The sequence below is a fragment of the Trichoderma harzianum genome (genome assembly GCF_003025095.1).
Source record: "Trichoderma harzianum CBS 226.95 unplaced genomic scaffold M431scaffold_3, whole genome shotgun sequence".
Classification (NCBI taxonomy): domain Eukaryota; kingdom Fungi; phylum Ascomycota; class Sordariomycetes; order Hypocreales; family Hypocreaceae; genus Trichoderma; species Trichoderma harzianum.
This window is the reverse complement of record NW_020209251.1, coordinates 1880702-1904518: the sequence shown is the minus strand read 5'-3', so window position 1 is coordinate 1904518 and position 23817 is coordinate 1880702. Positions and strand designations below refer to the sequence as shown.

General features: G+C 52.5%; 8 protein-coding genes across 8 annotated transcripts; 5 read left to right on the top strand and 3 right to left on the bottom strand.

Moving 5' to 3' along the window:
* Nucleotides 1-409: 409 nt before the first annotated feature.
* On the top strand, nt 410-1402 carry M431DRAFT_77933 (hypothetical protein; the record flags this gene model as incomplete). Its single annotated transcript, XM_024922631.1, has 2 exons — nt 410-595; nt 692-1402. 2 exons carry the CDS (start codon nt 410-412, stop codon nt 1400-1402), a joined length of 897 nt encoding a protein of 298 aa, XP_024777606.1.
* A 504-nt stretch (nt 1403-1906) lies between these two features.
* Nucleotides 1907-3029, top strand: M431DRAFT_353171 (hypothetical protein). The gene has a single exon (XM_024914496.1). It carries the CDS (start codon nt 2172-2174, stop codon nt 2697-2699), a length of 528 nt encoding a protein of 175 aa, XP_024777605.1. The 5' UTR covers nt 1907-2171; the 3' UTR covers nt 2700-3029.
* Nucleotides 3030-3064: 35 nt separating this feature from the next.
* M431DRAFT_109865 (hypothetical protein) lies at nt 3065-4363 on the top strand (the record flags this gene model as incomplete). The annotated part of the gene is made up of 1 exon (XM_024911731.1): nt 3065-4363. The coding sequence occupies one exon, from the start codon at nt 3065-3067 to the stop codon at nt 4361-4363; it is 1299 nt and encodes a 432-aa protein (XP_024777604.1).
* A 356-nt stretch (nt 4364-4719) lies between these two features.
* Nucleotides 4720-9246, bottom strand: M431DRAFT_353183 (hypothetical protein). The gene is made up of 3 exons (XM_024914497.1): nt 5760-9246; nt 5280-5689; nt 4720-5193 (listed from the first exon to the last, which is right to left on the bottom strand). The coding sequence occupies exons 1-3, from the start codon at nt 9141-9143 to the stop codon at nt 5076-5078; spliced, it is 3912 nt and encodes a 1303-aa protein (XP_024777603.1). The 5' UTR covers nt 9144-9246; the 3' UTR covers nt 4720-5075.
* A 2167-nt stretch (nt 9247-11413) lies between these two features.
* On the top strand, nt 11414-17078 carry M431DRAFT_78748 (hypothetical protein; the record flags this gene model as incomplete). Its single annotated transcript, XM_024922739.1, has 2 exons — nt 11414-16424; nt 16495-17078. The coding sequence occupies 2 exons, from the start codon at nt 11414-11416 to the stop codon at nt 17076-17078; spliced, it is 5595 nt and encodes a 1864-aa protein (XP_024777602.1).
* A 378-nt stretch (nt 17079-17456) lies between these two features.
* Nucleotides 17457-18670, bottom strand: M431DRAFT_79241 (hypothetical protein; the record flags this gene model as incomplete). The annotated part of the gene is made up of 4 exons (XM_024922796.1): nt 17457-17483; nt 17541-18378; nt 18448-18553; nt 18628-18670. 4 exons carry the CDS (start codon nt 18668-18670, stop codon nt 17457-17459), a joined length of 1014 nt encoding a protein of 337 aa, XP_024777601.1.
* A 453-nt stretch (nt 18671-19123) lies between these two features.
* On the top strand, nt 19124-20271 carry M431DRAFT_528757 (hypothetical protein; the record flags this gene model as incomplete). The annotated part of the gene is made up of 1 exon (XM_024920747.1): nt 19124-20271. The coding sequence occupies exon 1, from the start codon at nt 19369-19371 to the stop codon at nt 20269-20271; it is 903 nt and encodes a 300-aa protein (XP_024777600.1). The 5' UTR covers nt 19124-19368.
* Nucleotides 20272-20536: 265 nt separating this feature from the next.
* On the bottom strand, nt 20537-21740 carry M431DRAFT_505482 (hypothetical protein). Its single transcript, XM_024918645.1, has 3 exons — nt 21509-21740; nt 21048-21397; nt 20537-20976 (listed from the first exon to the last, which is right to left on the bottom strand). The coding sequence occupies exons 1-3, from the start codon at nt 21533-21535 to the stop codon at nt 20928-20930; spliced, it is 426 nt and encodes a 141-aa protein (XP_024777599.1). The 5' UTR covers nt 21536-21740; the 3' UTR covers nt 20537-20927.
* Between the last annotated feature and the right edge of the window lie 2077 nt (nt 21741-23817).

The window sequence follows — 23817 nt, the reverse complement described above, 5'->3', positions numbered from 1 at the left end:
TCCATGCTAATAATGGAGAGCTGCTAATTGGGCGGGATTACTGACTGCACTGCATAGCATCCGGCAGATCTGGATCTGGATCTCTCTTTCTCCGGAATCAATCCAGCATGTCGAGCGCTGGTCTTTGTCTTTACCCGTCGCCAGCATGTCGTTGCGCATGCCTCTCTGTGTCCACGTCTATATGCCGTTGAGGCCGACGACGACGAGGCTATCGCGCCAATTCAGCACTCTGCAAGCCAAGGCCAGGATCGGAGTTCGACACAACATTGCCCCAACAGCAGTAACAGTAGCGATACCCTCAAGACGAAGAAGCCTCACCTCGAAATCTACACGCCCGCATCCTCCCCCGCCGTTTCCCACCGTCTCGGCCTGTCCGTCGCCGACATGCGGTTGCGCCGACACGCCAGCCATGCCGGACGGGCTGGAGATTGACCGAGAGAACCCGCTCAACGGCGTCATGGCCGGGTATGCCGAGCACGTCGTCGTATGCACGGGTAAAGACGACTGGATGTCCAAGATTGAGGACGAGAACAGCGGCGACAATCTTGCGGCGGATCTGAAGGAGCTGTTTGGGAGAGGAGGGAAGTATACGGATGTAAGTGGGACATGAGAAGAAGGCCCCTTTGTGGGAATACTGAGACATGGAGAAGAAATCTAAAGCTAACTGGTCATATGATTTTGCTACGTGAAGCCGTTCCATCACATCTCCGTCATCAATTCCTCCTTTCCGAGCTCGGTGCCGCCCCGAAAGGAGATACAGTCGACGTCGGTCTACTTGCTGCCCAGCTTCAAGTACGTGCCTTTCTTGCCGCGAGTATCCTTTGACAGCGTTAAGGCACTTGCAAAGGGGTTCTTGCTGCCAGAGAAGCTACACCCAGCACACGCCGGGCTGTCACCTGTGCATCGCGATAGATTGACTCGAAAGGAGGCTTTTCAGGGCTTATTACCCGGGGTGCAGGACGTCAAGGATGTCCTTGTGCTGATATGCGGGCACGGCGGGCGAGATATGCGGTGCGGCGCCATGGGACCCGTGTTGAGGGGCGAGTTTGAGGAGAAGCTCGCGAGGCAAGGGTTCAACGTTGCGAGCGAAGCCGTTCAGATCGGGAGCTTGGATGGAAATCTAGAGATAGAGGGGAGCAGCAACGATAAGGTGGCCAGGGTTGGCCTGATTAGCCATATCGGAGGTCACAAGTTTGCGGGCAACGTGATCATCTACATTCCGCCTGGACATACGACCGCGGGGGGCGAGAAGCATCCATTGGCAGGCTATGGGATCTGGTATGGGAGGGTAGAGCCGAAGCATGTGGAGGGCATTGTGGGAGAGACGGTGATGGGGGGCCGAGTTGTGGAGGACAAGTTCCGCGGGGGGATCGATGCGCATCGACGGATCCTGCGGCTGTGACGGCGATGATCCATTGGATATGAAATAGACACAGATATACACATCACTAGTACGAGTATATATACCAATGCAAAAAGAACCATCAGACCACTTTGTGGCCGGGAAAGGAAAGGCAAAAACGTGGCGGAATCGGTGGTTCACATGTTCACATGCCTTCACGCAACGTGCAACATTATTAGACTCGGAGCTGCAGATGCAGCCATTCCGGTTGCATTCCTTCGATTGGGATTGATTGGCCATTAGCTCCCGCAAGTCGCTGCGCTACCCCAGCTTATCCTGCTCCTTGGCATTCCCGCCAACCGTCTCCCGGAATCAGTTACACCAACTAAACACCCCGTATTTGCCGCTTGGCAGAATCCATCACGGAAGGGAATCTCACCTGTTGCAGCGAGCATTACGACCGACCTACAGTAGAACCGGGCTTACAGCGCAGCGAAGGGGACCCTCGTGCCGACCCACACACTGAACTGCCCGTGCATCAGGTTGATTGATGACTGCATGCATCGACCGCAAGGCGTTTAGGGGTTTTCGAGGGCCGGGCGAATAGTGCCGTCTGGATGTGTATATAAGCTGCCGGATTCGGCCTCTGCCAGCGCGAAGGACCGATTCGGGAGTTGTTCTCTGCGAGCTACACAGATAAAGATAAAGAGAGCAGACGCAATCAATCATTTGCCTTTTTTTCTTGATTGACATTTGTCACCGATAAGGAAGAGCTAGAAGAAGAGACGAATCAGAAGAAAGAATCTCCAAAGAGGAACCTACCGCAGTCATGATGCCTTCTTCAGACCCCCTCGCCGGCCTCAACGTCTCCATCAGCCAGGGCAGCACCACGCCGCCCACCATCGTCGCCACCGTCAAGAACAACAACCCGCACCTCGTCACCATCGCCGCCTACCAGTCGCCCTTTGACGGCCTCATCCTCGAGACGGGCAACCTGTCCATCGTCCCCGGCGGCGCGGCCTCCGACGGCAACGACAGCGACAACAGCAGCAGTACTTCCGCCTCCAAGCCGCTCTCCTACCCGACCATCGCCCTCAAGCGCGCCTGGCCGCCCCCCAGCGACAGCCTCGTGACGCTCGGCCCGGGCGAGAGCCGCACCGCCGAGATTGTCATCCGCCACCCGGTGCCGGTGCGCCAGCTGGGCAGCTCGGCGACGGTCAAGCTGAGCGGCCACTGGATGTCCGTGTGGAAGAGGGCAAAGGAGGAGATTGGCGATGCTGACTGGGACGATGTGTCCAACCCGGATGAGTTCTCGGGCGTGTACGAGTCCAACAGCCTGGAGATTCTGATTGCGTGATTATCATTGATGACGACCTTTGTGCGACTTTTGAGATTTTGTATGCATTGCGCTTGTCTAGGATGGCGAAACGGCGTTTCTCATTTTGCTTTGCATTTTATCTTGTTGGATTGGAGTGGAAGCATTATATCGGTGGATTATATCCGTGGTTGATGGGATTCGGTCATTCACTTACACAGAAGGGACAGAGTCGGGACGCAGGCTAAACACGTGACTCGCCTTCAACCTTTTTTTCGTTGTCTGATTTTCACTACTTGATGAAGCTTCTCTGTACGGCAAACAATTCGTTAGTTGAGCAACATTGAATTGAATATATTACATCTCATATTTATAATATTAGCGTTTTCAATTTAAAGTTCCCTCCAATGTCAACTCGGAGAGCCGCTCTTTCGGCGGCAAGACTTGACCACTTTCATCTCAAAACGTCTCAGTCTCTCATAAGCGCCTTTTCAACAACCACAAGAACAACATCATCATCTACACGATGTCTCCGCCAATATTCCACCGCATCTCAATCTCAATCTCACTCCCGCCCCGTTAAAAAATCCCGGAAAATCCCCATCTTCATCACCACGGCCATCCTCGGCGGCACCATCTACTACTTCTCCTCACCCTCTAAACCCACCCTCCTCAACTCAGAAACCTTCATCCCCTACACAATAACCTCCCGAGAAGCCATTTCTCCAACATCATTCATCTTCACAATCTCGCCTCACACTCCAAATCCTTCTCTCCCGTATCTCACTCCTTCTACATCCTCGTGGCGCTACCCCCTCTGGTCCGTCGAGTTCAAGCAGCCCCAAGTCCAAATCGCCCGCCACTACACGCCTCTGCCTCCCCAGAGTTCCGAGGACCCGGCTAATGGATCTCTACGCTTCTACGTGCGCGCCATAGGAGGCGGCGAAATGTCGACTTATCTTAGCCGTCTCGGTGTTGGTCAAGATGTCTGGTTGAGAGGGCCGCACGTGGGCTTCGACGTCACGGCGAGGCTCGGCGCCATGGACAACGTCGTCTTCCTCGCCGGTGGCACAGGCGTCGTCCCAGCTATGCAAGTCGCCAAGACAGTGCTGGAGAAGAACCCGGATGCACAAGTAAATCTTCTCTGGGCGATACGCAAGCGGGAGGAGCTGCAGCGCGTCAACAGCCCGGTACGGCGGCCCTCGTGGTGGCTGTTTTGGGTTACGAATAGCAGCGAGCCGGTGGAATTGCATTCCCAGTTGCAGGACCCTAGCCCAATAGCAAAGCAGCTGAGGGCTATGAAGACGACGTATGGCCAACGATTGCGAATACAAGTCGCCATTGACGAGGAGCAGACACAGTTCCGTGAGGCTGACCTTGAAAACGCCATCTCAGGGGCACAAGACCGGCGTCTCTTAGCCAACCGTTCTATCACAGGCTCCGGATGCCGTCTACACGACTCAGCATTGTTAGAATTGACATCTGAATTTGAGACGCCTGCCGCTTCAGACGATTGTAAATGCGGGCATGGAGCTGGGAAGAACCTCTTCATGGTTTCGGGTCCGGATGGCTTCATTGCTCATTATGCTGGACCCAAGAGATGGCTCGGTGGCCAGCAGGTTCAAGGACCGGTGGGCGGCGTAGCAGCTCAACTTCAAAGAAGATACCCAAAGTTAGCAGACGACTGGCTCGTCCTGAAGCTCTAGCTCCAGCCAGGTGTACACGTAGAATAAAACAAAGCAAAACTTAGAACAGCCAAAGAAAGCTCAAGATATAGATCTGTTAAACACCGCCATTTATTGAATCCCGTTTTTCTCTGTCACCGGACGCCATGTCCATCCAAGCGGATGACAAAAAAACCGAGGCCAACAAGAATTCAAACACCCAAGAGTTAAATCATACGCCTACAAGGGGAGTAGCTGCTATATCTACATTTCCCTAATAACCGCTACTATATCTATATTTCTTTAATAACTATACTACATCTATATTTATATAGTAAAATATATATGCTGGTTGAATACTAGTAGGCGTTCTTCTGCTATACAAAAGTACCACTTAATGAGTTGATGAGGTGCTTATATCACTAGATGTATGTACTTATTTACTTTGCGGTCTCGCTTTTTCTGACCTCCTCTTGCCATCTTCTCAGCTGAGACAGCGCCAACCAGCACCATGTCAACTTCCGAAGAAGGTATGGAATTACGGATGCCTCAATAACGAGCAAGGACAGCAAGATTCACAAGAGTATAGGACCGCCGTTCGTGGTATTCACCACTATCAAGCAACTTATCATAATAAAGAGGTTCACATCTTCACACAGATACTCCAAGTATGCAACACATAACGAAATCGCTAACTCGCCAATACGCCCCCCCATCCCGCACCCTCTATACCCCTGCAAAACTATAGCTCAAATCACCTATTCTGCACCTTTCTATATGACGGTGGCTTCATCGTCCTGCTTATTAGCTTTCCTGCATACGGCGGAATTAGAGAGATGGATCCAATGGCCAAAACACGCCAGACGAATCCCCTATTGAGAAAAAAGAAATTGTATTAGCCTTCAGTCCGAAAGGGTGGCAACAACCCGGATGCATGAAAGAGGGGAAGAAGGCTTACCAAGTAATTAAAAATGCAAGATCAAAGTAGTCGCCCAGGAAAGGCATCGATCCAATGTAAAAGATGAACGTCCCCACAATGCTTATAATCATCAGAGGATGCCACGTCGTGATTTCAATCGCCACCATGAGAAGCTCGTTGAGCACCAGCACCGTGTAACTGACTGACACCATTCTCTTGCTGTCTACCTCGGTCAGGATCTGCGAGAGGCCCTGGATCATGCCGCCCTGGTAGATGGACACAAGGACCCAGACGAAGAATGTGCGGTAGGACAGGGACCGGCCAGAGGTGAGTTCCTTGTAGAGCTCAGGGTAGAGGTTCGCCAGGTCTTCGTCTACGTCCTTGTCCAGCACCAGAGATAGGACCGGCGCCGCGGTGTAGACGGTGGCATAACCAACCATGAGCCAGTTCTGTGCCACACGTTAGTTAAAGAACAAACAAACGAACAAATAATTTTTGCAAATCCCATGCTTCACGTACCTTGTACAAGCCTTCAGGCTCAAACTTCAGAGCTATACTATACATAGTTTGACAGACGGCGATGATGAGTCCACGATGAATGACAAACTGGGCCAGCTTCGCACTGCGCTTGTAGCTGTTCCGCCCATGCCACACCAACAACTTGACCAAGTGACAAAACTGCTCAATCGAAAAGTCTGCTGCCAAACTGGCCTGGCGACCCTCCTTGCCGACGATTCCGACTCCCACGTCAGCGGCCTGGATCATGGAAACGTCGTTGCCACCATCGCCAATACAGCACACTCGCTTCTTTGTATATTCACGAATGAGTTTTGCAACCTCGGCCTTTTGCGTCGGTGAACATCGACAGGCCACCACAGTAGGCAAGAGAACAGCAATAGAGATGAATTCGATGCGGAAGTGCGTCAGAAAGAGCGCCAGGCTTTCTCCGTCAATCAGTAGGCAGGCGTCAGTTTTGCTCCGCAAAAAGTCCAGATGCTCCTGGGCATTGTCCTTCCTATTGAGCTTTGCGACGGTGTAAATGTATTGGCCTCGCGCAACCAGTTTGGAGCTGATGGCAACACATCTTGCCGTCTCAACCTTGTCGCCCGTCAGCATCCAAATCTTGATGCCGGCGTTTCGCAGCAGTTCCAGCGAGGGCTTGACGTCTTTCTGAAGCTTATCCTCCACGCCCGTCACGCCCAGCAGTTCCAGGTCGCTCTCGAGGTAGCGTGAGACAACCCGCTGCATCCCAGCATCCCGTCCCGTGATAGAAAGTGAAGCCTCGTGGTATTGAGAGGCAAACTCCTGATACTGCTGATGAGAGAGCTTCTTCCGTCCGACGACAAGAGTTCGCAGTCCCTCACGCGCCATGTTGGCCGTCTCCTCATCGAGCCAGTCATTTGCTGCCACAATTGAGCTCATGACAGTGTCTGCACCCTTTTGATAGAACCAGATTTCGCCGTTGCCGAGAGCGGGGTTGGTGTGTATGTTGTCGAGAAACTGGACCACGATTCCCATGCGTTTGCCTTCCGAGGTAAATGGAAAGACGTCAAGAATCCGTACTTTGACGACGGGCTTTCCAGTCTCAGTGGATTCCAAAACCATTCCTTTGCGGTCACGGTACGATAACTTTAGTCCCACAGATTCAGTCCACCTCACAATAGCAATCTCATCTGGAGAAGATGCTTGATACGATGTTACCTCCTTGCCGTCTTCAATTTCTGATGTTGGTGTCACATTGTGGCAGAGCGCAAGAGCAAGCACGACATCTCGCACACGGGACCCGATTTCTCGTCGTGTGCGAGTGGCTCCTATGTTGACTGTATTGGACATGGCTGAAGAAGGAGTCATCAGTGTGCCGTGAGACGAAGGGTCAGTGGTGGGTTGGACATAAAAGGCCTGGCGGACATAGGAGGTGACTTCATCCATAGCTTCGTTGGCGTATGAAACGGTTCCAACATGAATCTTCTTCATTTCCATGTCATTCTGGGTCAATGTGCCAGTTTTGTCGCTCAACAAATACTCGATCCGTCCTAGATCCTCTGGAATAGTGCTTGTACGCACAACCGCCCCTGGAATGCCTGGATCTCGTTGGATGAATCGTGAAAAGGCGCTCTTGCCCAGATCTAAGTTTACTCGCAAGCTGATTGGCACAATAGTAGAAAACAAGACAAGGAATCGCATGATCTTGATGTACCAGGCGTTTTCGCCACTCTTTTCGAAGCCTTCAAGGGCGACGAGTATGACAGATAGGGCCAGCGTGAGAGCACAGAGGATCTTGGTCAGGGAGTTGATCTCATATTCCAAGAGTCCAGTTTTTGAACGAGACGGAGAGGTGGAAAGCGCGGATCGGGTCTGCGGGCCGGTGTACAGTATGACTGCAAAGGTAGTGCCCTGAGAGGCAATGACAGTATTGGCCCAAGCGGTGTTATCGATGGACAGCGCTGCTGATCTGGCATCGTTGCTCATTTCGCCGTCCGAAATGACTTGCTGGCTGGTTGCCGCCTGTCTAGTAGCCATCAACTCGACCGTTCCAACAAATTCGTTGACCTTCTTGTCTGGCTTGCCGGCTGTGATGCGAAGGCGGACAAATTCTTCCAGAGCAATACCCTGAGTAAGCGGAGACGCCAATCTCAGTTTCCAATCCGTCTCTCCGTCCAATTGGTCGGTCCTGATGAATGTTTCTCCAGAGGGGCCCTTGCTCGCTTCGTCGTCTTGGGATGCCGGTGCCTCGGGCGCTTTGCCCTTAGCACTGGAGCTAGACTCCCCTTCTTCGAATGCGAGAAGCGTCTCCTCTTCCTCCTCTTTGACGGGTTCAGCGGATGAGTCAACCGTAGCTCCCTCCGTTGAGTGACACTGCAGAATAACGACATCTGCTGGCACTCTTTGGCCTTTGGTAAGCTTGAGAACGTCGCCCACGCGCAAATCCTTTGACTTTCGGCTGATTTCCTGAACAACTGAAGTGGGTTGTTCCCCATCCTCTTGGATATCGGTAAGATCGTGACGCCCGGCTTGCGCCTTTCGGCCCTTGCGCCCGACTGTCTCTGATTTTAGTGGTTTGCGTGGTCTTGAACTCTTTGCGTAATTTCCAGGTTCCGTGAACTGTAGTACATGATATTCTTCGGAATTTGCTTCATTGTCCCTTCGCCGTCTATCGATATCGTCGTAGGCTTCCTTTCCCATGGTGATGCAAAGAACAAAGGCGAGTGGGGCAATGTACGTAGACAAATAGCCGATTCGGAGGGCTGGTATCACTTGGGATAGCGCAACCAGCAGAAAATACATGTTGAAGAAGAATGAGAACTCGTTATATAGTGTTATCGGCAGGAAGGTGATTGCCGTATACTTGGCATTGGAGACGATATTGGTCGGGAATCGAGACGCTTGGATGGAGCCCACGGCGACCATTCGAGAAGACAATGGGTCGTCATCCTCAGCCTGCTCTTCTGCTTCCCTGTCATCGGGCTTCTTTCGTGAAAAGAAGCTGAGAAGTCGTATGCCGGAACCTAGACGTCCGGACGTAGGTGGTTTTCGGCTCTGCGAGCCCTGATCGCCCAGTAAGGGCGCATTATCCTCTCCATTTCCACCTCCTTCAGACCAATGGAGCCTAGAGCTGTGCTCATCATGGTCTTCTATTAAGTCTTGTTCTTGCTCGTTTGAGTCTTGGCGATTCCGACCGAGGTCTCCATATCCACTGTCTCGCTTTGTGCGCCGCAGCCCACCCATACGCAAGTTCCTTAGAGCTATTCTGGAAGCCCTATGTTCTTCTACCGGGTGGTTCTGTTGCACTTCACGTGCTGGCTCTGTTGAAATGGGGTCGAGCTCTTGGATGTCAAGATCGAGATCGGAGTCGGAATCGTTTGACGGAGACTCGGGTGACTGGTATGAGGGTGAAGGAGGCATCCCGCATCAAGCTGATTCCGGGCCTCGGCGATTATTTGCGTTCTGAGAGAGCTGCCACCGCGGCCGGGTGCTCATGCTGCGTGCCTGAGCAGGGGGAGGGGAGAAAAAGGCAGATCGGAGTGGATTACAGCGGTAGACGGAGAAATGCGGTGGAGAGCATTATTCGGTGTGTTGATGGATAGCCGCGGTGCTCGCCCAAAAGGGCCTTACAAGTGTATCAATAGCTGGCGCACTCTCAAATAAATGTGCGATTGTCCATGTGCGATTCTGCTGTCAAAGCAAGAGTTCCTGAAGCTATCGTGTCGTTGTTTGTATCGGACCAAACAGAAGGGATACGTAAGGCGGCCTCGCGCTAAAGCCCCGGAGCCAGGGGATTTCGTCAGAGCCTGGGTGGGGCGCCTACGCAGCGCCACACGTGCGCTAACAGACGGACATTCGTAGAGGCATTGGAATTGATAGATGCGAACCTTGACACAAGTTGATGTTTCATGTTTAGCATCTCTGGATGCAATTATCCATACGATTGGCACAGTTTATGTTGATTTGATTAAAGTATGTAATACAACACTATATAGAGTTAGTAGCTGCATTGCTGTGCATGGATAATAGTTTCAATGCCGTATCGCACGTCATCTCGAACCCGAAGCCGCCATCACATGTCTGTGTCTTTAGGCATCCGGGAGCAACGCTCGGATCAAGTGGGAATAAGTACAGATAACAAGATTAACTCCGCGTTGAATTCGGTCAACGTGTTTACAACTTTTATAAAGCACGGTAGAAGCAACTCATCCAAAATAGCTTCCATGCGAGGTCCTGGGTCTTTTTGTCGGCCAATTTCATATCCTGTAATCTCTCTTTGCTCTTGCTAGTAACAGCTTGCTCTCATAGCTGTAAGGCCTTGAAAGCCAGATCAAAGAACCATCCGTGACTTACTTGGAGTGGCAAGGAGCTGGCCAAATAGAAAGAATACCCGACTGCACGTCTTGGTTACGGCGTACGTGTCATTTCTAAGTAGCCTAGCATCTGCAGCCGAGTCAACGCAGGCCTCGTTTGGGCCGTGCCGCTCCTGATTCCCCCGCCAGAGCTACGGTGTAATACATGCACACTTACACACGACGTAGCAGCGCCATCATGCATGCAGTTTGCGATAGCAGCACCGAATGGACAGAGAATCAGTCGGCTGCCAATAAGACCTTCCTGATGAGGGCCATCGCATCTCGAGCTACTGCGGGGATCGATCCCGTGGCACAGGGATGTTGTATAGTGAGTGCAGGTTAAAAACACAACCCGACAATCGCGGGGCTTCGCAAAGTTTGACTCAGAGAGCCGGGCTTGCAACTGCCCATGCTCATACTCCCCGGCTGAATCCTAGCTTGTAGACATGGCCATGGTGAGAATAAAAGCTGACAACGTGGGGACGCGGCGATTGTGAAACCTGGCCTCAGCAGGCAGGTGGCCAGATATGGTTGAGGATATCAGAGCGGCCCTGTGGGTAAGACGGTGTTCCGTTCTCCGAGGTGTACAGTTACAATATGTTGTCAGACCCAGGGTCAATACGCATGGATTGTTGGGAGCAATATTTGTGTCTGCCACTGGAAAATCCTGCTGCAAGCACGGAGTACAGTAGAGCCAATAGAGCATGAAGCATCTACCAGTAAATGGAAAGCCGCGTATCATGGGATCTTTGTTTAAGCAAACATTCCTCGCGACGCTGGCGAAGGTGGGATGTTGCGCCGGCTAAGCCCCGGCAGCCCACCGCGTCGTCCATTTGTCTCGGCGGGAATGTGACGTTGGTAGACCACTACTGCACCAAGAGAGGCAAGGAACACATTGCACCACCCACCCGCGCGAGTACCTCTGTCAGGTATTTTCCCACGCTTCCGCTAGCGCAAAGGTTAGTACCTGTACATAGTACGCCCGTGCTCAGTGGCTTCTACTCCTGATTCTCTCCAAGCATTACGTGCCAACTGGCCCTTGTCTTCTCCATCTGATATCCGTTCTGCGGTTTATATGTTGCCCTTGCTACCGATCATGATCTCCGTCTAAACCGTCCACCATCTCTTTCCTCGATTCATTCCTGTACAAGGTACCTACTGCTGCTTTTGCTTGTGCCGTTGCCTTCGCGAGCACTCTGGACAGCTCCGATATCCGAACCTAGGCTTGCGTCTCCATCTTCTTCGCTTCGCTTGCTAACAATCCTTGGCCTGTGTAGAAGCTTCCGATTCGCGCCTTGCTCGCGAGGAGCTGTTCCTTTCGGCGTTCAATTGATCATGGCCAGCGAGCCGCTCACCTCATCATGGAATCCGGCACTGATGCCAAATAGCATACATGATGTTTCAGCAGATCACGACGACCACACAATACTAGCAGCATCTGCAGAGCCCTCGCCGGAGACCCAAGGCCATGACCTGACACCTGAAGAAGAGCCGGTAGGATTGGATCATCATGAGGGCGGGCGTGACACCGAGGACCAGGCTTATTCTCTTGGTGGCGATGTTGAGGGCGATGCTGGGCTAGCTTCGGAGGACCCCGAGCCGCACCACGGAGCTGCTGAGACCACCGCAGAGCCTTTGGAGCCCGTGGCAGAAAAAGAAGGAGATGCCAATGGAGATGCGGCTGCGATCACAACCCGTACTGCGCAGCATTCAAGCTCCATGTCCTTTGCTCGGACCTCTCATGAAGTCAGTTTTAGCGATAACGACGAAACCGAGTGGACCCTCTCAAGGACCGACACAGATCCCTTCAAATTCATGTCCCCATCCGACAGAACGAATTCTTTCCCTGTCGTGCCTCTGATGGCAGAGGACCCAGAGCGTATCGATGATGTACATCTGCCATCGAATCAGGCGCTCGATGTGCTGGAGGAGACAGAGAGAGATGTCCATGTTGAAGAAGAAGAGTATCAAGCCGATGCGCAACCTCAGACCGGCTTGGATTCGACGTCCGAGCCTGCGAAAGATTCAAAGCGCGGACATGCGCCGTCTAGATCCATTGGAGGAGATATACGATGGTCGGAGGATGCAGAATCTGAAGCGCGATTCGAGGAGGGAGTTCCACTGATACCTCATTCGCACGTCGAACCTGATGCTGCGGCCAGTGGCGAAAATGCCCATATCCCCTCTTTTGACGATGATAACGAGGATGACGACTTCTTCACCCAAATCAACCAGTCTGGGGAAGATGCTGCGAACGAAGGAGATGAAATCCCGTCGTTGCAGCGGAAATCGACGATGCAAGTCTTGGCGGCTGCCGGCACGGAGCCTTTCTCTCACCAACCCACGCTTGAGGAGACGCCTGAATGGGATGAAGAAGACCTCATCTCACCGCGTGCTCATGAAATTGAGAAGCCAAATCCGCTCGAATTACATGACAACGCGAACGGAACAGGAGCTCCTTCAGGCCAGGATCTTTCGTCAAAATGGGAACAAGCCTTCGCCAGCGATGATGATGGTGACGATTTCCTTATTGAGAACACGACGGCAGAAGATAAAGAAGAGGTGGATGCTGCTGCATTCTTGGGCAGCGATGATGAAGGCCTTTTGGATGACCTTGATGAAGCACCACAGCCAACTCAGACCGCGCCGCTGAGCTCACAAGCCAGTAGCGTGGTGTCAACACCTGCTTTTGCGCCTACTACATATGCACCTACTCAGCAGCGGTCGACATCCGCCGCTTCTGCCTATACACCTGTTACGACGCCATCACAGCCGTCGTTTTATGGTGTACCTTCCCCCCAGGTGCCGGCATTCCAAGCTGCGCCGCAATACGGCCAAGCTCCTCCTCATCCTCCCGCGCAACAGGTGTCAGATTCGCCTAGAGCCCAGAGCTTTGCCGACAAGTCCAAGGGAGGTTATTCATCGCCTTATGATCTCCCATCAGATTTGGTTACCTCCACCGTGAAGCCTAGGAAACGGGCCAGCCTGCAGCAGCTACAACTGGACAACAATTCTTCACTACAGCCTCCACCCCCACCGCGAAGCGCCAGCATGAGCGCGACTGAGACGGCGCCTCCAGGCGGTATTCAGAAATCACCTCTTCTGCGGCACAAGTCGTCGAGTTTCTTCGAGGACTTGCCGACTGCACCCAGGCCGCGTTCGATCTCTAGACAGAGCACTAGGGCTGTTTCCCCCAACCCATATGCGCTGGCAACCTCCCCCCATGGGCCGTCTCCCCTGAGTCCTCCCATGGCAACTCAGATTCCGCCTGCTGCTCCTTCAAGTTCGGTCGCCAAGGTGAATCTTGTGGCTCCTGAACGAGTCAGCCCTTATGCGCCCCTTCAATCGCCAAGTGGCCCTCTGCCTTCACCGGCTGCCAACGGATCTAGATACTCCCCAGCTCCTCCTCCCCAGGGAACTGCCAGCCAAAGTGCGCCACCACCGGCCAGCCGGTATTCTCCAGCACCACCTGCATCCTATCCAACTGCTGCATACACTTCCGCCGTCTCGGCCACACCACCTCAGGCAGTCCTGCCTCACCTTCCGCGGACCTCTAGCCCGCTGGCACATTTCGAGATCAGCAGTGACAAGCCACATGGTGTCAATGGAGAAGTTGTTCACACTGAGCGACGAGCTAGTTCCTCGTACGAACCGAGACTGACCCGTGTTGCCTCTCTCCCTCCCACCCGCGAGGTTGAGGAGGAAGACGACCAATCTCTCAGTGCGACCCGTTCGCCACCACCCTTGCCCACTCCTTCAGCTCAGGCTACCTTATCACCTCCTAAGAGGCCAGGCTCCGGTTACATACCTAGCGGTTTACCTTCAACCCAACCAGGGTTTGTTCCACCCCCGCGAGCTCAGACGCAATCTCCTGGGGCTACTCGAGGCGGCCAGTATGGCGCGAAGCCTTTAGAGCACGCTCGTCGACCTTCATCTTCGCATTCGCCTGCGTCTCCTCCAGCCACCAAAACTGCATATGCGCCCATCACCCAGCCTCGCTCTACATATCAGGCTATGAGCATGATTGCTCCCACCGATGGACGAGAGCAAGACCCTCTCCATAGATGGCAAGGTGTTCCTATTATTTCTTGGGGAGTTGGCGGAACAGTAGTTACTTCTTTCCCCAAAAGCATTCCGAGATATGTCATGAACCAAACGACGCCGTCCATGTTGCGATCTCTAGGAGAAGTCAGGGTGCGGAATATCAAGGACATTGAGTCTTTGCAGGACCGCCTGGCCAAGTTCCCTGGCCCACTCAAGGGCAAATCGAAGAAGAAAGAGGTGCTTGCGTGGCTCAGTGCTGGAATCGAAAGCTTGGCAAAGGAATTGCCAGACGTGTCCTTCCACCCACAGCTTTCTTACGAGGCGAAACGGGCCATTGAACGCCTGTTGCTGTGGAGGATACTTCGCGTATTTGTCGAGTATGACGGTGTGCTGGAAGGCAACCCTGCAGCGGAGAAGGCCGTCCGAGATGTTCTCTCCCCAGGGACTATTACGCCAACTGCGGAAAACGATGCTCTATTTCCGACCGATCCAACCATCAGTATCAATGGCACTTCATTGACGTCAATGCAGGCCGATGGCGCCGATTCTGCTACCATGGAACAAATTCGCCATTCCCTTCTCAAAGGTGACCGTGAAACTGCTATCTGGGCCGCGGTCGACAAGCGTTTATGGGGCCATGCCATGCTCATTTCCCACACAGTCTCGCCCGACCTGTACAAGCGTGTTGCTCAGGAGTTTGTCCGCAAGGAAGTCAACCACCCTGGCCAGAATAATGAGTCTCTTGCGGCTCTATACAAGATCTTATCCGGCAATTATGACGATTGCGTTGATGAGCTAGTTCCTGTGCATGCCCGTGCTGGCTTGCAGCTGGTCTCGACAGGATCATCTTCCCAGCCGGCCAAGGACTCTATGGAAGGCTTGGACAAGTGGAGGGAGACTTTGACTCTCGTTTTGAGCAATCGTAGTGCCGATGACATTCGCGGGCTAAATGCCTTGGGCAAGCTACTTTCTAGCTACGGAAGAGCTGAAGCAGCTCACATCTGTTTCATGTTCAGCAGGCAGATATCTGTGTATGGTGGTTTCGATGATCCAAACGTCGATTTTGTCTTGTTGGGATCAGACCATCGCCAGAACTCGCACCAAATCGCCAAGGATACGGAAGCTCTACAACTCAGCGAGGTTTACGAGTACGGCCTTTCTCTTTCAGGCGCCGCTTCAGCAGCCGCTGGCGCTCCTCACCTGGCAGCCTATAAACTTCACCATGCCATCACATTGGCTGAATATGGCTTCCGGGACAGGGCTCTTCAGTATTGCGATGCCATTCTTACGGCGATATCTTCTCAGACAAAGAGGTCGCCCTATCACCACCAGCTGCTGGAAGCGGCTGTCGACGACTTCATGATACGCTTGAAACAGGCACCAAAGGAAGAATCCTCCTCATGGATGTCCAAGCCTACCATGAACAAGGTCTCAGACAGCATGTGGAACAGATTCAACAAGTTTGTTGCCGGGGACGAACCTGATGGCACCAATGGAACGCCAAATGAGGAAAGCGGTCCATTTGCCCGCATCGGAACCCCATCAATGAGCCGCTCTCCATCTGTTTCTAATTTTGACACTTTGGGCATCAGCTCCCCCAGCTACCCTGGGGCTGGCGCTCCCGCCGCAACATCAGCCCTGTCGTCAGCGTTGTCTCGATACGCTCCTGCCAGCTCTCAGCCTACGTATGGCGCCGAATCACCACAGGTGTCGGCGTCATTCCCTCAGGGTGGGCGGAACTCGAACGAGTACAATACTAGCACCTACGGAGTTTCCTCCTCTCTTGCTGGCTCTCCACCTCACAGCAATGGATTTGCATCATCAGGCCTCGGTTTCCAGCCAATGACTCCTATCCTTAAAAATGAAGGGTACACCGGATATCAGCCATACGGACATCAAGAATCAGCCTCATCGCAGCCGCTCTCTGAAGGATCAGCGGCAGGCCCCTCTACCCAAGGATACCAGCCTATTTCCTACGGATATGAACCTCCAACAAATACATCTGTATTGGAACCTGAAGGCAAAGATGATGGCGTAACTGGAGCCCCATCAAACAGTCATGAACCCCCATCAAGCGGTTATGAGCCTCCGTCATTCCAGCCTTATGGGTATGAGCCACCGTCGTACGATCCCGGAGTTGGGCCATCTACGCAAGAAGACGATGATGAGCCCAAGCCTAAGAAGAAGAGCTTCATGGATGACGATGACGATGATTTCTCCGCCCCTCAGCCTAAAGGGAAATCCAAGGCGGAAAAGGATCGTGAGAATGAAGAGATGTTCCGCAAGGCCGCAGAAGAAGATGGTAAGTGTCTTTGTTCCTCCCACCACTCCTGTGATGATTATGAAGAATCATTTGTGCTAACTGTTAACAGCCAAACGCGCCGCCGAAGCTGCGCAGGCCAAGAAAGGATGGGGTTTCTCCAGCTGGTTCGGAGGTAGCAAGAAGGAAGCTGGAAGCCCTGGAGAGGCCTCGTCCTCATCTCCCGGTAAACCTATCAAGGCCAAGCTCGGTGAAGCGAGCAGCTTCGTATATGATCCCGAGCTCAAGCGGTGGATCAACAAGAAGCCCGGAGCCGAGCAGGTCGAAGCAAAGTCGGCCACTCCTCCGCCCCCCAAGGCCAGCAGCAGTCCCCGATCCGTCAGCGGAACCCCTCCGCTCAGGCAGTTCACGCCGCCTCCCGCTCAGGGCCGATCCAGCGTTCCTCCGTCATCTGGCTTTGGAACTTTGGCTCCGCCGGCAGTCCTCAACAGAGCTCCGTCGCAGGAGAGTCTTAGCGCGCCGCCGATGCTGCGGTCCATGTCTGGTGCAAGCACCGATAGCAAGCCCTCTAGCAGACCTACTACGAGCATGAGCAATGCCAGCAGCATCGATGACTTGTTGAGCGCTGGACCTCGCAAACCAGGGCAGAAGAAGGCTAGGAAGGCTGGGCGTTATGTTGATGTCATGGCCAAGTGAAAACAACAAACTTATAGAATGTCTAGTGTTTCTTTCATTCTTCATCTTGCATTGAGCACAGAATCTGTTTCTTTATCAACAACAGCCGGTGGTAGTATTGTATTATAGGATTGGACGTCATGGTACTGTAATAATTGTTGGCTGGGGTTTATTTTTTATTTTACTTGAGACGAAGTTTTGGAACGGGGGAATGATGGCATGAGAGAACGAGAGGATGACTGATGCAGATATACATGACTACGCAACATTTTTTGGATATCTTGGATGAGACTAGCAAAAATAAAAAAACAGCATTTGATCCCTTATCTTCTGAAATGCGCCGTGAAATCCCCCAAATACCTTTGCGCCTGTTTATAGCGTCGCCATTCGCCAGCTACCTTATGCAGTGTATGCTTGGACATGATACTAAGGTTGGGGGTTAGCATATATATAAAGACATGAAATAGGAGCCCGCAAACTTACCGTTAGAACTGCATCGTCCCCGCCTGCATCATCGTAATGCGGTATATAGACGTACAAGACCAAAGAATGATTATGACAGAAACATGCAATGACTCTCCCCTCAAGTCTACCTGCACTAAGGACTCTGCTCCAGTCCTTCCCGTCCACATAAATCGAAGCCCAAGAGTCAGGTCCACGGTCGCGAAACTTCGTACTAGGGTGATCCTCGATGGGGACCCTGAGCTGGGCCGGATCTAGCTCCGGGTTATCGAGATCCGTCCAGGCGCTGGAGATGTCCGCCGTCTCGGTGGCGATGCGCACACGCAAGCCGCCGTGCATGTTTGCGCTGATTTCGAGCCTGGGAGATTTGTTGGAGCCGTTGGAAGCGAGGGCGAGCTTGGTGAAGCGGTCCGAGATGGACTTTAGCTGGAGGAGGGGCGGCAGCTGAATGTGCACATCAGGCTCCTGCAGCACGGGCTGGACGGTCGAGGCAACGGTGTCTGGATGGAGCACTCGGATGGGAATATCCTGGGTGATGATCTTCTCGTGTTCTCTCCGTAGAGAAGTCTCGAGATGGGCTGACGAAAAGTCGTCGTCGTCGCCGAAGGGATCGTCGTGAGTTGGCCTGGAGGGCGCAGGTGCATTTCCGTGGGACGGCCTGGATGTGGTGGTAGTGATGGTCATGGATAGCACAGGCACGCCCTTCTTCTTGGTGAGGCGCAGAGAAGCTGAGATGCTGTTCTGGGCGGATTTGAGGGCGCGATGGAGCGGCTGGAGGGAAAGTTCCAGATTGATGGTGTTGCCTGGCTCGGCGGACTGGATGGTGCAGTTTTCGAAGAGGAAGTCCATTGGCAGCGCCCTTTTGACAGAAACGGGTTGGCATTTCATTCAACAACGGAGAGGAAGAGCAATGAAGGTGATGTCTTACGACCAAATTTGCGATCCTGTGTCCGGCACGACGGTGAAATGCGCCGTGTCATCGCTCAGGCGCAGCCATACCAGCTTCTCCAAGGCGGAGAATGCGGCCGTGAGCTCTTTGAGAGGGTGAAGCCGTTAGCTAAATTCATATACGATGATGATAAGGTTTCTGTGGTGAATATGAACTCACTGGCAAATGTGCGAATATTTTTCAAATCGCTGTGGAATCTCATCTTGGGGCGAATGTCGTTGGCAGTGGCGTGAAAATGGACAAGTTCACGGTTGAAGTTGAAGTTGCGGTTGCTGGTGGTCTGGCTGGTGTTAGTGGGGGGAGTGAGCGCTGTAGTACAGTAGCTGGACCTGCCTACCTGTACCTAGAATTGCCCAGTGCATCAACATGTTCATCATTTAATGAGGATGGGACGTCTTTTTGATTCTGGACTTGCAAAATGAATTGGATTGATGTATATTTTTTATTAATGCGGGAATATGGAATTGACGGCTCTACTGTTTCAAACACATGAAGAGGCTAACCATACAAAATTTCATCAATAGATGCATAAGTAGATGTCTGCCTGAACCTTTTAAACCAAGCAGATGAGCATAGCAAACGTCACCTTGTCTTGAGTAAACAATTTTTATACTTTATTCCAAATCAAAGATTATACGACAAGAGAAGAGCTGTCATTCAGGGCAAGCACCGACTCTATCAAGCAGGAAGTAGCCGATCCATAGTAATCTCCTGGAGTGTCACAACACACAAAGTCGAGCTTACCGTGATAGAACTGAATAGCCAACATTGCCATCAGGGAGGCAGCTACATCTCTGAAAGAGAAAAAGAGAAACGTACTATGCTTATATAGAGCGTACACGCCGCATCTGCCACCCTGAAACCTCTCGACTTGACATCCAGCAACGCATTTATATAAACATGACCACACTTTCATTCCAAACAGCCATCTCTTATCTGCATCATACAACAGTCTGTATGTCTCGTCTTAATCTCCAGTCTCGCTCTGGGAGCTACCACACAATCGTTTCTGCCAGCCAGCAATTGGAAAAAACAGCAATGAGGATCAGGGACTTTGGCCGATCCGTCAGGGACCATATCGCTACATCATGGACGCGTCTGGGGAGAAACCGTGATACGACTCAGCAAGATCTTGAATCCGGTAGCAGGGAAAACTTGTTCAGTCGCTTGGAAGCCAGCCGCAGGGAAATCATGGTCAGGCGCACCATCAGGCAAGAAACACACCCTCGGCCTACAGATCTGCTTCATGATCCTTACCCGTCATTCTCGCCGGTTGAAGGCGTTCACGTTCGTAGGACTGTTTCTTCCGAATTTACGCACCACCAACTCACCATTAGGGCCCAAGAAGAGTTCACTCCCCCGGGATCTCCAACCGGAACAACTCTTGGAATCCCGGCCGAGCATCTTCTAGACGAGAACCCTGAAGAGATGATGGGTGACATCATCCAGGCTCTCCCTCCCAATTTTGATAACCCCTTTGTTAGATCACGGAGGAGTCTCGCAGACAGTGATGAGAGTTCGGGAACACTTTCGGACGACTCGATACAATCTAGCTTTCCCAATATTGCAACTCCCGTAACGCAGCCCGGTAGCCCGGTGGGCGATTCACCCGTACGTGCAGCTACAGGAGCTTCTTTGGGAAGGGATCCAGACAATGGACCCGTGGTATTTGTAGGAGGGGGATATGTAACCGACGGTTCAAACGTCATGTATATATGCAGGCGTTGTGGCGGAGGAACGGCCCATTACACCCGTGATCAGTGGGATCACATCTTGAGAATGTCGAGAAAGATGGGGGATTAAAGGTATCTCAAGGTTGAGAAACTCTTCAATTCCGATGGCGGTACATTATTCACGTCTGGGATAGCGACGAAGCGCATAGCGGCGGCGTTCAGGGATGTTCATTCTCTTTGGTTTTGTCTTTTCAATTTGCACAGCCAGTTTCAGCGACAAGCCATGATTTCGTCTCTTTTCGAGCTTTAGACCGGCCACAAGATACCCAGAGGACAGCATGTGGATTTTCTGCATTGAAGAGCGGAGCGAACGTTTTGTTATAGTATGGGGTGTTTGTGGGACAGCATAAGCAGGTCTTTTCTATAAAGTCGATAGATGGTGTTATACATATCTAATAGAAATACAAGGAAGCGGCTATTATCCAACTGTGCTGAATCGCCAATCGCATTTGGCGCCAACTTGTACTCAGTGTCGCAACGTCAGGCGGATAGTATGTAAGGCTACTCGTATGTCTTTACCCTTGAAGCACACTCGGTACGAGGCCGTATTTGATGAGTCGCTAGTAATGCCCTGTTGATTGTGTGGCCTTTTTGGCCTTTGATTATGCCTTTGGAGCAGGTAAACCCCCTTGATTGCCAGAAGATGGCGTGATATCTCTAGATGTATTATAATGACATGTTTCCCTTGCGCTTCTCTTTTATCCTTCTCTTCAGCAGGCTTTCGTGTTAATCCGAGTCTGAATCGCTGCTGTCGTCTATAAATCCCTCTTCTAGCCTTATATACAGTCAGCCTGGCACGGAGCACAGAACGAAAACGAAATGCATATGGCCGCCAATGGGACTTACTCCCGGCTTAGGCGTCTCTCGTTGTCCGGCCGCCTGGACCGGGCCAGGGCATCGAGCACCTGGGCAATGTCCTCGTCAATGTCCTCCAGCTCCTCGCCCTCCTCGAGGTCGCGATCTGGAATGCCGCCGGCCATGGCGATATCCCTATCTCGCCGCCATCGGAAGGGGAGGCTGGCGATGCGGACGATGCGGTTGGTGATGCGGTAGCGCCAGGAGGTCGTGTGCTCTGATATTGCGTCGATGGGCAGATACTGGCTGTATCGGGCGCGGTAGCGGCGCCAGCAGGGCACGACGACGAAAGTGAGGAGGAGGAAGAGGATGAGCGAGATGACGGCGGGGATGACGAGTATCTGTGGTTTGCGGCACGCGGCGCGTTAGTCGCGGGCGCATTCAAGTTGGGATTTCGAGCTATCCGTCGATTGTTCTTTTTTTGGTTTGTTTCTCGGGAGGGTGAGGCTTACTTTGATACCGGCTAGTGCGTCACCCATCTTGTCTTTGATGTGTGTCTCTTTTCTTCCCTTTTGTTACAGGTGATGCGATCATGTGTCGCCGGCTGCGGGTGGCCGCCGTGCTCGTCGAAGAGATTCTGGCGATAGGGCGACAGGGCCGACCCCTACCTAGCCATGGAGCAAAGCAAGCTGAATGCGCTTTATAAGGGGGGGGTCTTCTTTAAGATTCGAGCTGACGACTGTGGGATGGCGATGGCTGAGACGCAATAGCAGATGGCTTTGACATGGAGTTCTGAGTACTCGGTACTTGGTACTTGGGCCATGTACGAGTGCAGACAGGCTGCCTGCAAGTACGTACCCCGGAGACGCTAAAGAGCCCGGCGACCAGCAGTTGAGCACTTGCAGGGCCGGGCCACCGCTGGGGGCTAGGCGGTTTAGGGAAGGGGACACGGGGGATTTATTGAATTGATGGATGATGACGGGATTGCGAGTGATATACAGGTACCCATGGACTGAATGTACAGTCATTTGAGGTATCGGGATTATGTAGATATGACTAAGGTACATATTTGAGAGATAGTATGTGCGGCAGTATTGACGATAGATTCAGACAGGCACCTTGGACAAATGGCGTATCGTCGCTTTTTCTTATCGGTAAAGTACGGGTCTCACAGCACAGATATAATGAAGACTTCCATGGGATATACGGAGTATACTTGCTTGGTACCTTCGCCAAGAGTACAGGCTCGCAAGGGATGCTACCCTAGGTCTGAGATACCAAGATGTAAGAGATCAACGACCCATATGCTAGGAGGCGGATATCACAACTTCAGCTTTCAACAAGTACTCTATACTCCGGACCTACAGCCATTTGCTCAAGAACAAAGGGTATCGGACTTTAGCTGGAAGCTTCCAGGGACTGCTTCTAGATGTGGCATGGACCACGGCCTTTTTCTTCCCCACTGCCATGACGGGGGGTCCCAACGCGTGATCTTTAATTGCCCATCTGCTCTGCCGTTTATTAGATTGTTACAGATTTGGCACGCCAACTCCCTATTCCCGAGCTGTCAGGTAGTATCGGAAGCTTGGTACGAGTACTACCATGCCATCTATCGGTAGCGTCCGTCATTATGAGGTGTTTCATCCATAATGCCGCCAGAGCAGGTACGGGGTTCTAGCAGGAATAAGAAGAAGAATCAATGCGCCAGCCATATGACTAAAGCATTTGATCTATATGCGGCTTTGAAGTCCTCTAGTACGTCCTAGTGAGGTACCTCGGCTGTTTCGAAGGAGGCTTTGCAGTTGATGCGACACATCGGCATGACATAATCCTGACTGACCTGGGCACATGCGCATCATCAAGTACCTCAGTACAAGTATATGCCGCATTGGTAAAGAGCCAGCACCTTGACAAAAGAGATCCGGAAAAAATAAAACAAAAATAACCCAACCCATCGCACAATGCCATCATTTCCTCAAGCCAACCAGAACAGAACCCCCCCTTGTCTCATTTCCCGCCTGTCGTCGATTGTGGATCATCTTCGATTGCCCAAATGCCAGTGATCCACATGCACGCAAGACCCAATTAGGCCCGTTCAAGGCTACGGCGCCAGTGGTTTAGGGGCCACTATCAACTGAAGTCAGCGCCTGCACGGCACCCAATGGCCTCGACGCCTGTGCGCTCCGTTGAATGTTCAGCGCCGTCGGGCATCCCAGCTAGCCCATCAGTCCCGCTGCTAGCGCTGCGGCGGCCAAAAAGAGCTACAGAGGCTTCGCCACTGACCGAGCCTAAAAGTGGCCGACCCTGGGCCTCCCCTGTGATGCGACTTGGTCAGGGGCCCTTTTTCGTTCTTGAACTCACCTGCATCCATTCGCTCGTCGTCTTCCGAGGCCAGTACCAGAACGGCATCCAAAGCGCATACGAGTACAGAGGGCGACGCTGAAAGCAGCAGTTCCTGCAGTTGAAAGTCGGTACGGAATTTGGCCGTCGTCGATAAAACTACACGCCGAACAAAAACCACAGAAATCAATCCAATCCCACCCACCCCTGGTCTCAGTTGTAGTCTGGTGTGTGTGCGTGCATCCTTCTACGGTCCCCGCCCCCTATCACTAACCACTTTCTCGAGCCCTTCAGCGGCCCCGTCTTCTGTATCTCAGCCTTGCTCCAAAACCTCGTCCGTCTTTGGATCTTCAGCAGCGTTTGCGAAAAGACCGTCCGCGAAACAGCAGTAGCCAGCGCGGAGACACGAGACGACAAAGGCAATAGAACCCGTGAAAGGGACAACAGGAACAACAAGAGAAACGAAGAGAGAAAGAAGAGA

Excerpts from the sequence above, each read along its gene's own strand:
- M431DRAFT_353171 (XM_024914496.1), top strand. The coding sequence starts at position 2,172 with ATGATGCCTTCTTCAGACCCCCTCGCCGGCCTCAACGTCTCCATCAGC.
- M431DRAFT_353183 (XM_024914497.1), bottom strand. The coding sequence starts at position 9,143 with ATGCCTCCTTCACCCTCATACCAGTCACCCGAGTCTCCGTCAAACGAT. Across the intron at positions 5,690-5,759 it reads AGCCTGAAGGCTTGTACAAG|AACTGGCTCATGGTTGGTTA; the intron begins GTACGTGAAGCA and ends CGTGTGGCACAG. Across the intron at positions 5,194-5,279 it reads CTTGCATTTTTAATTACTTG|GGGATTCGTCTGGCGTGTTT; the intron begins GTAAGCCTTCTT and ends TTTTCTCAATAG.
- M431DRAFT_505482 (XM_024918645.1), bottom strand. The coding sequence starts at position 21,535 with ATGGGTGACGCACTAGCCGGTATCAAA. Across the intron at positions 21,398-21,508 it reads ACGCACTAGCCGGTATCAAA|ATACTCGTCATCCCCGCCGT; the intron begins GTAAGCCTCACC and ends CGCAAACCACAG. Across the intron at positions 20,977-21,047 it reads GAGAGACGCCTAAGCCGGGA|GCTAGAAGAGGGATTTATAG; the intron begins GTAAGTCCCATT and ends ACTGTATATAAG.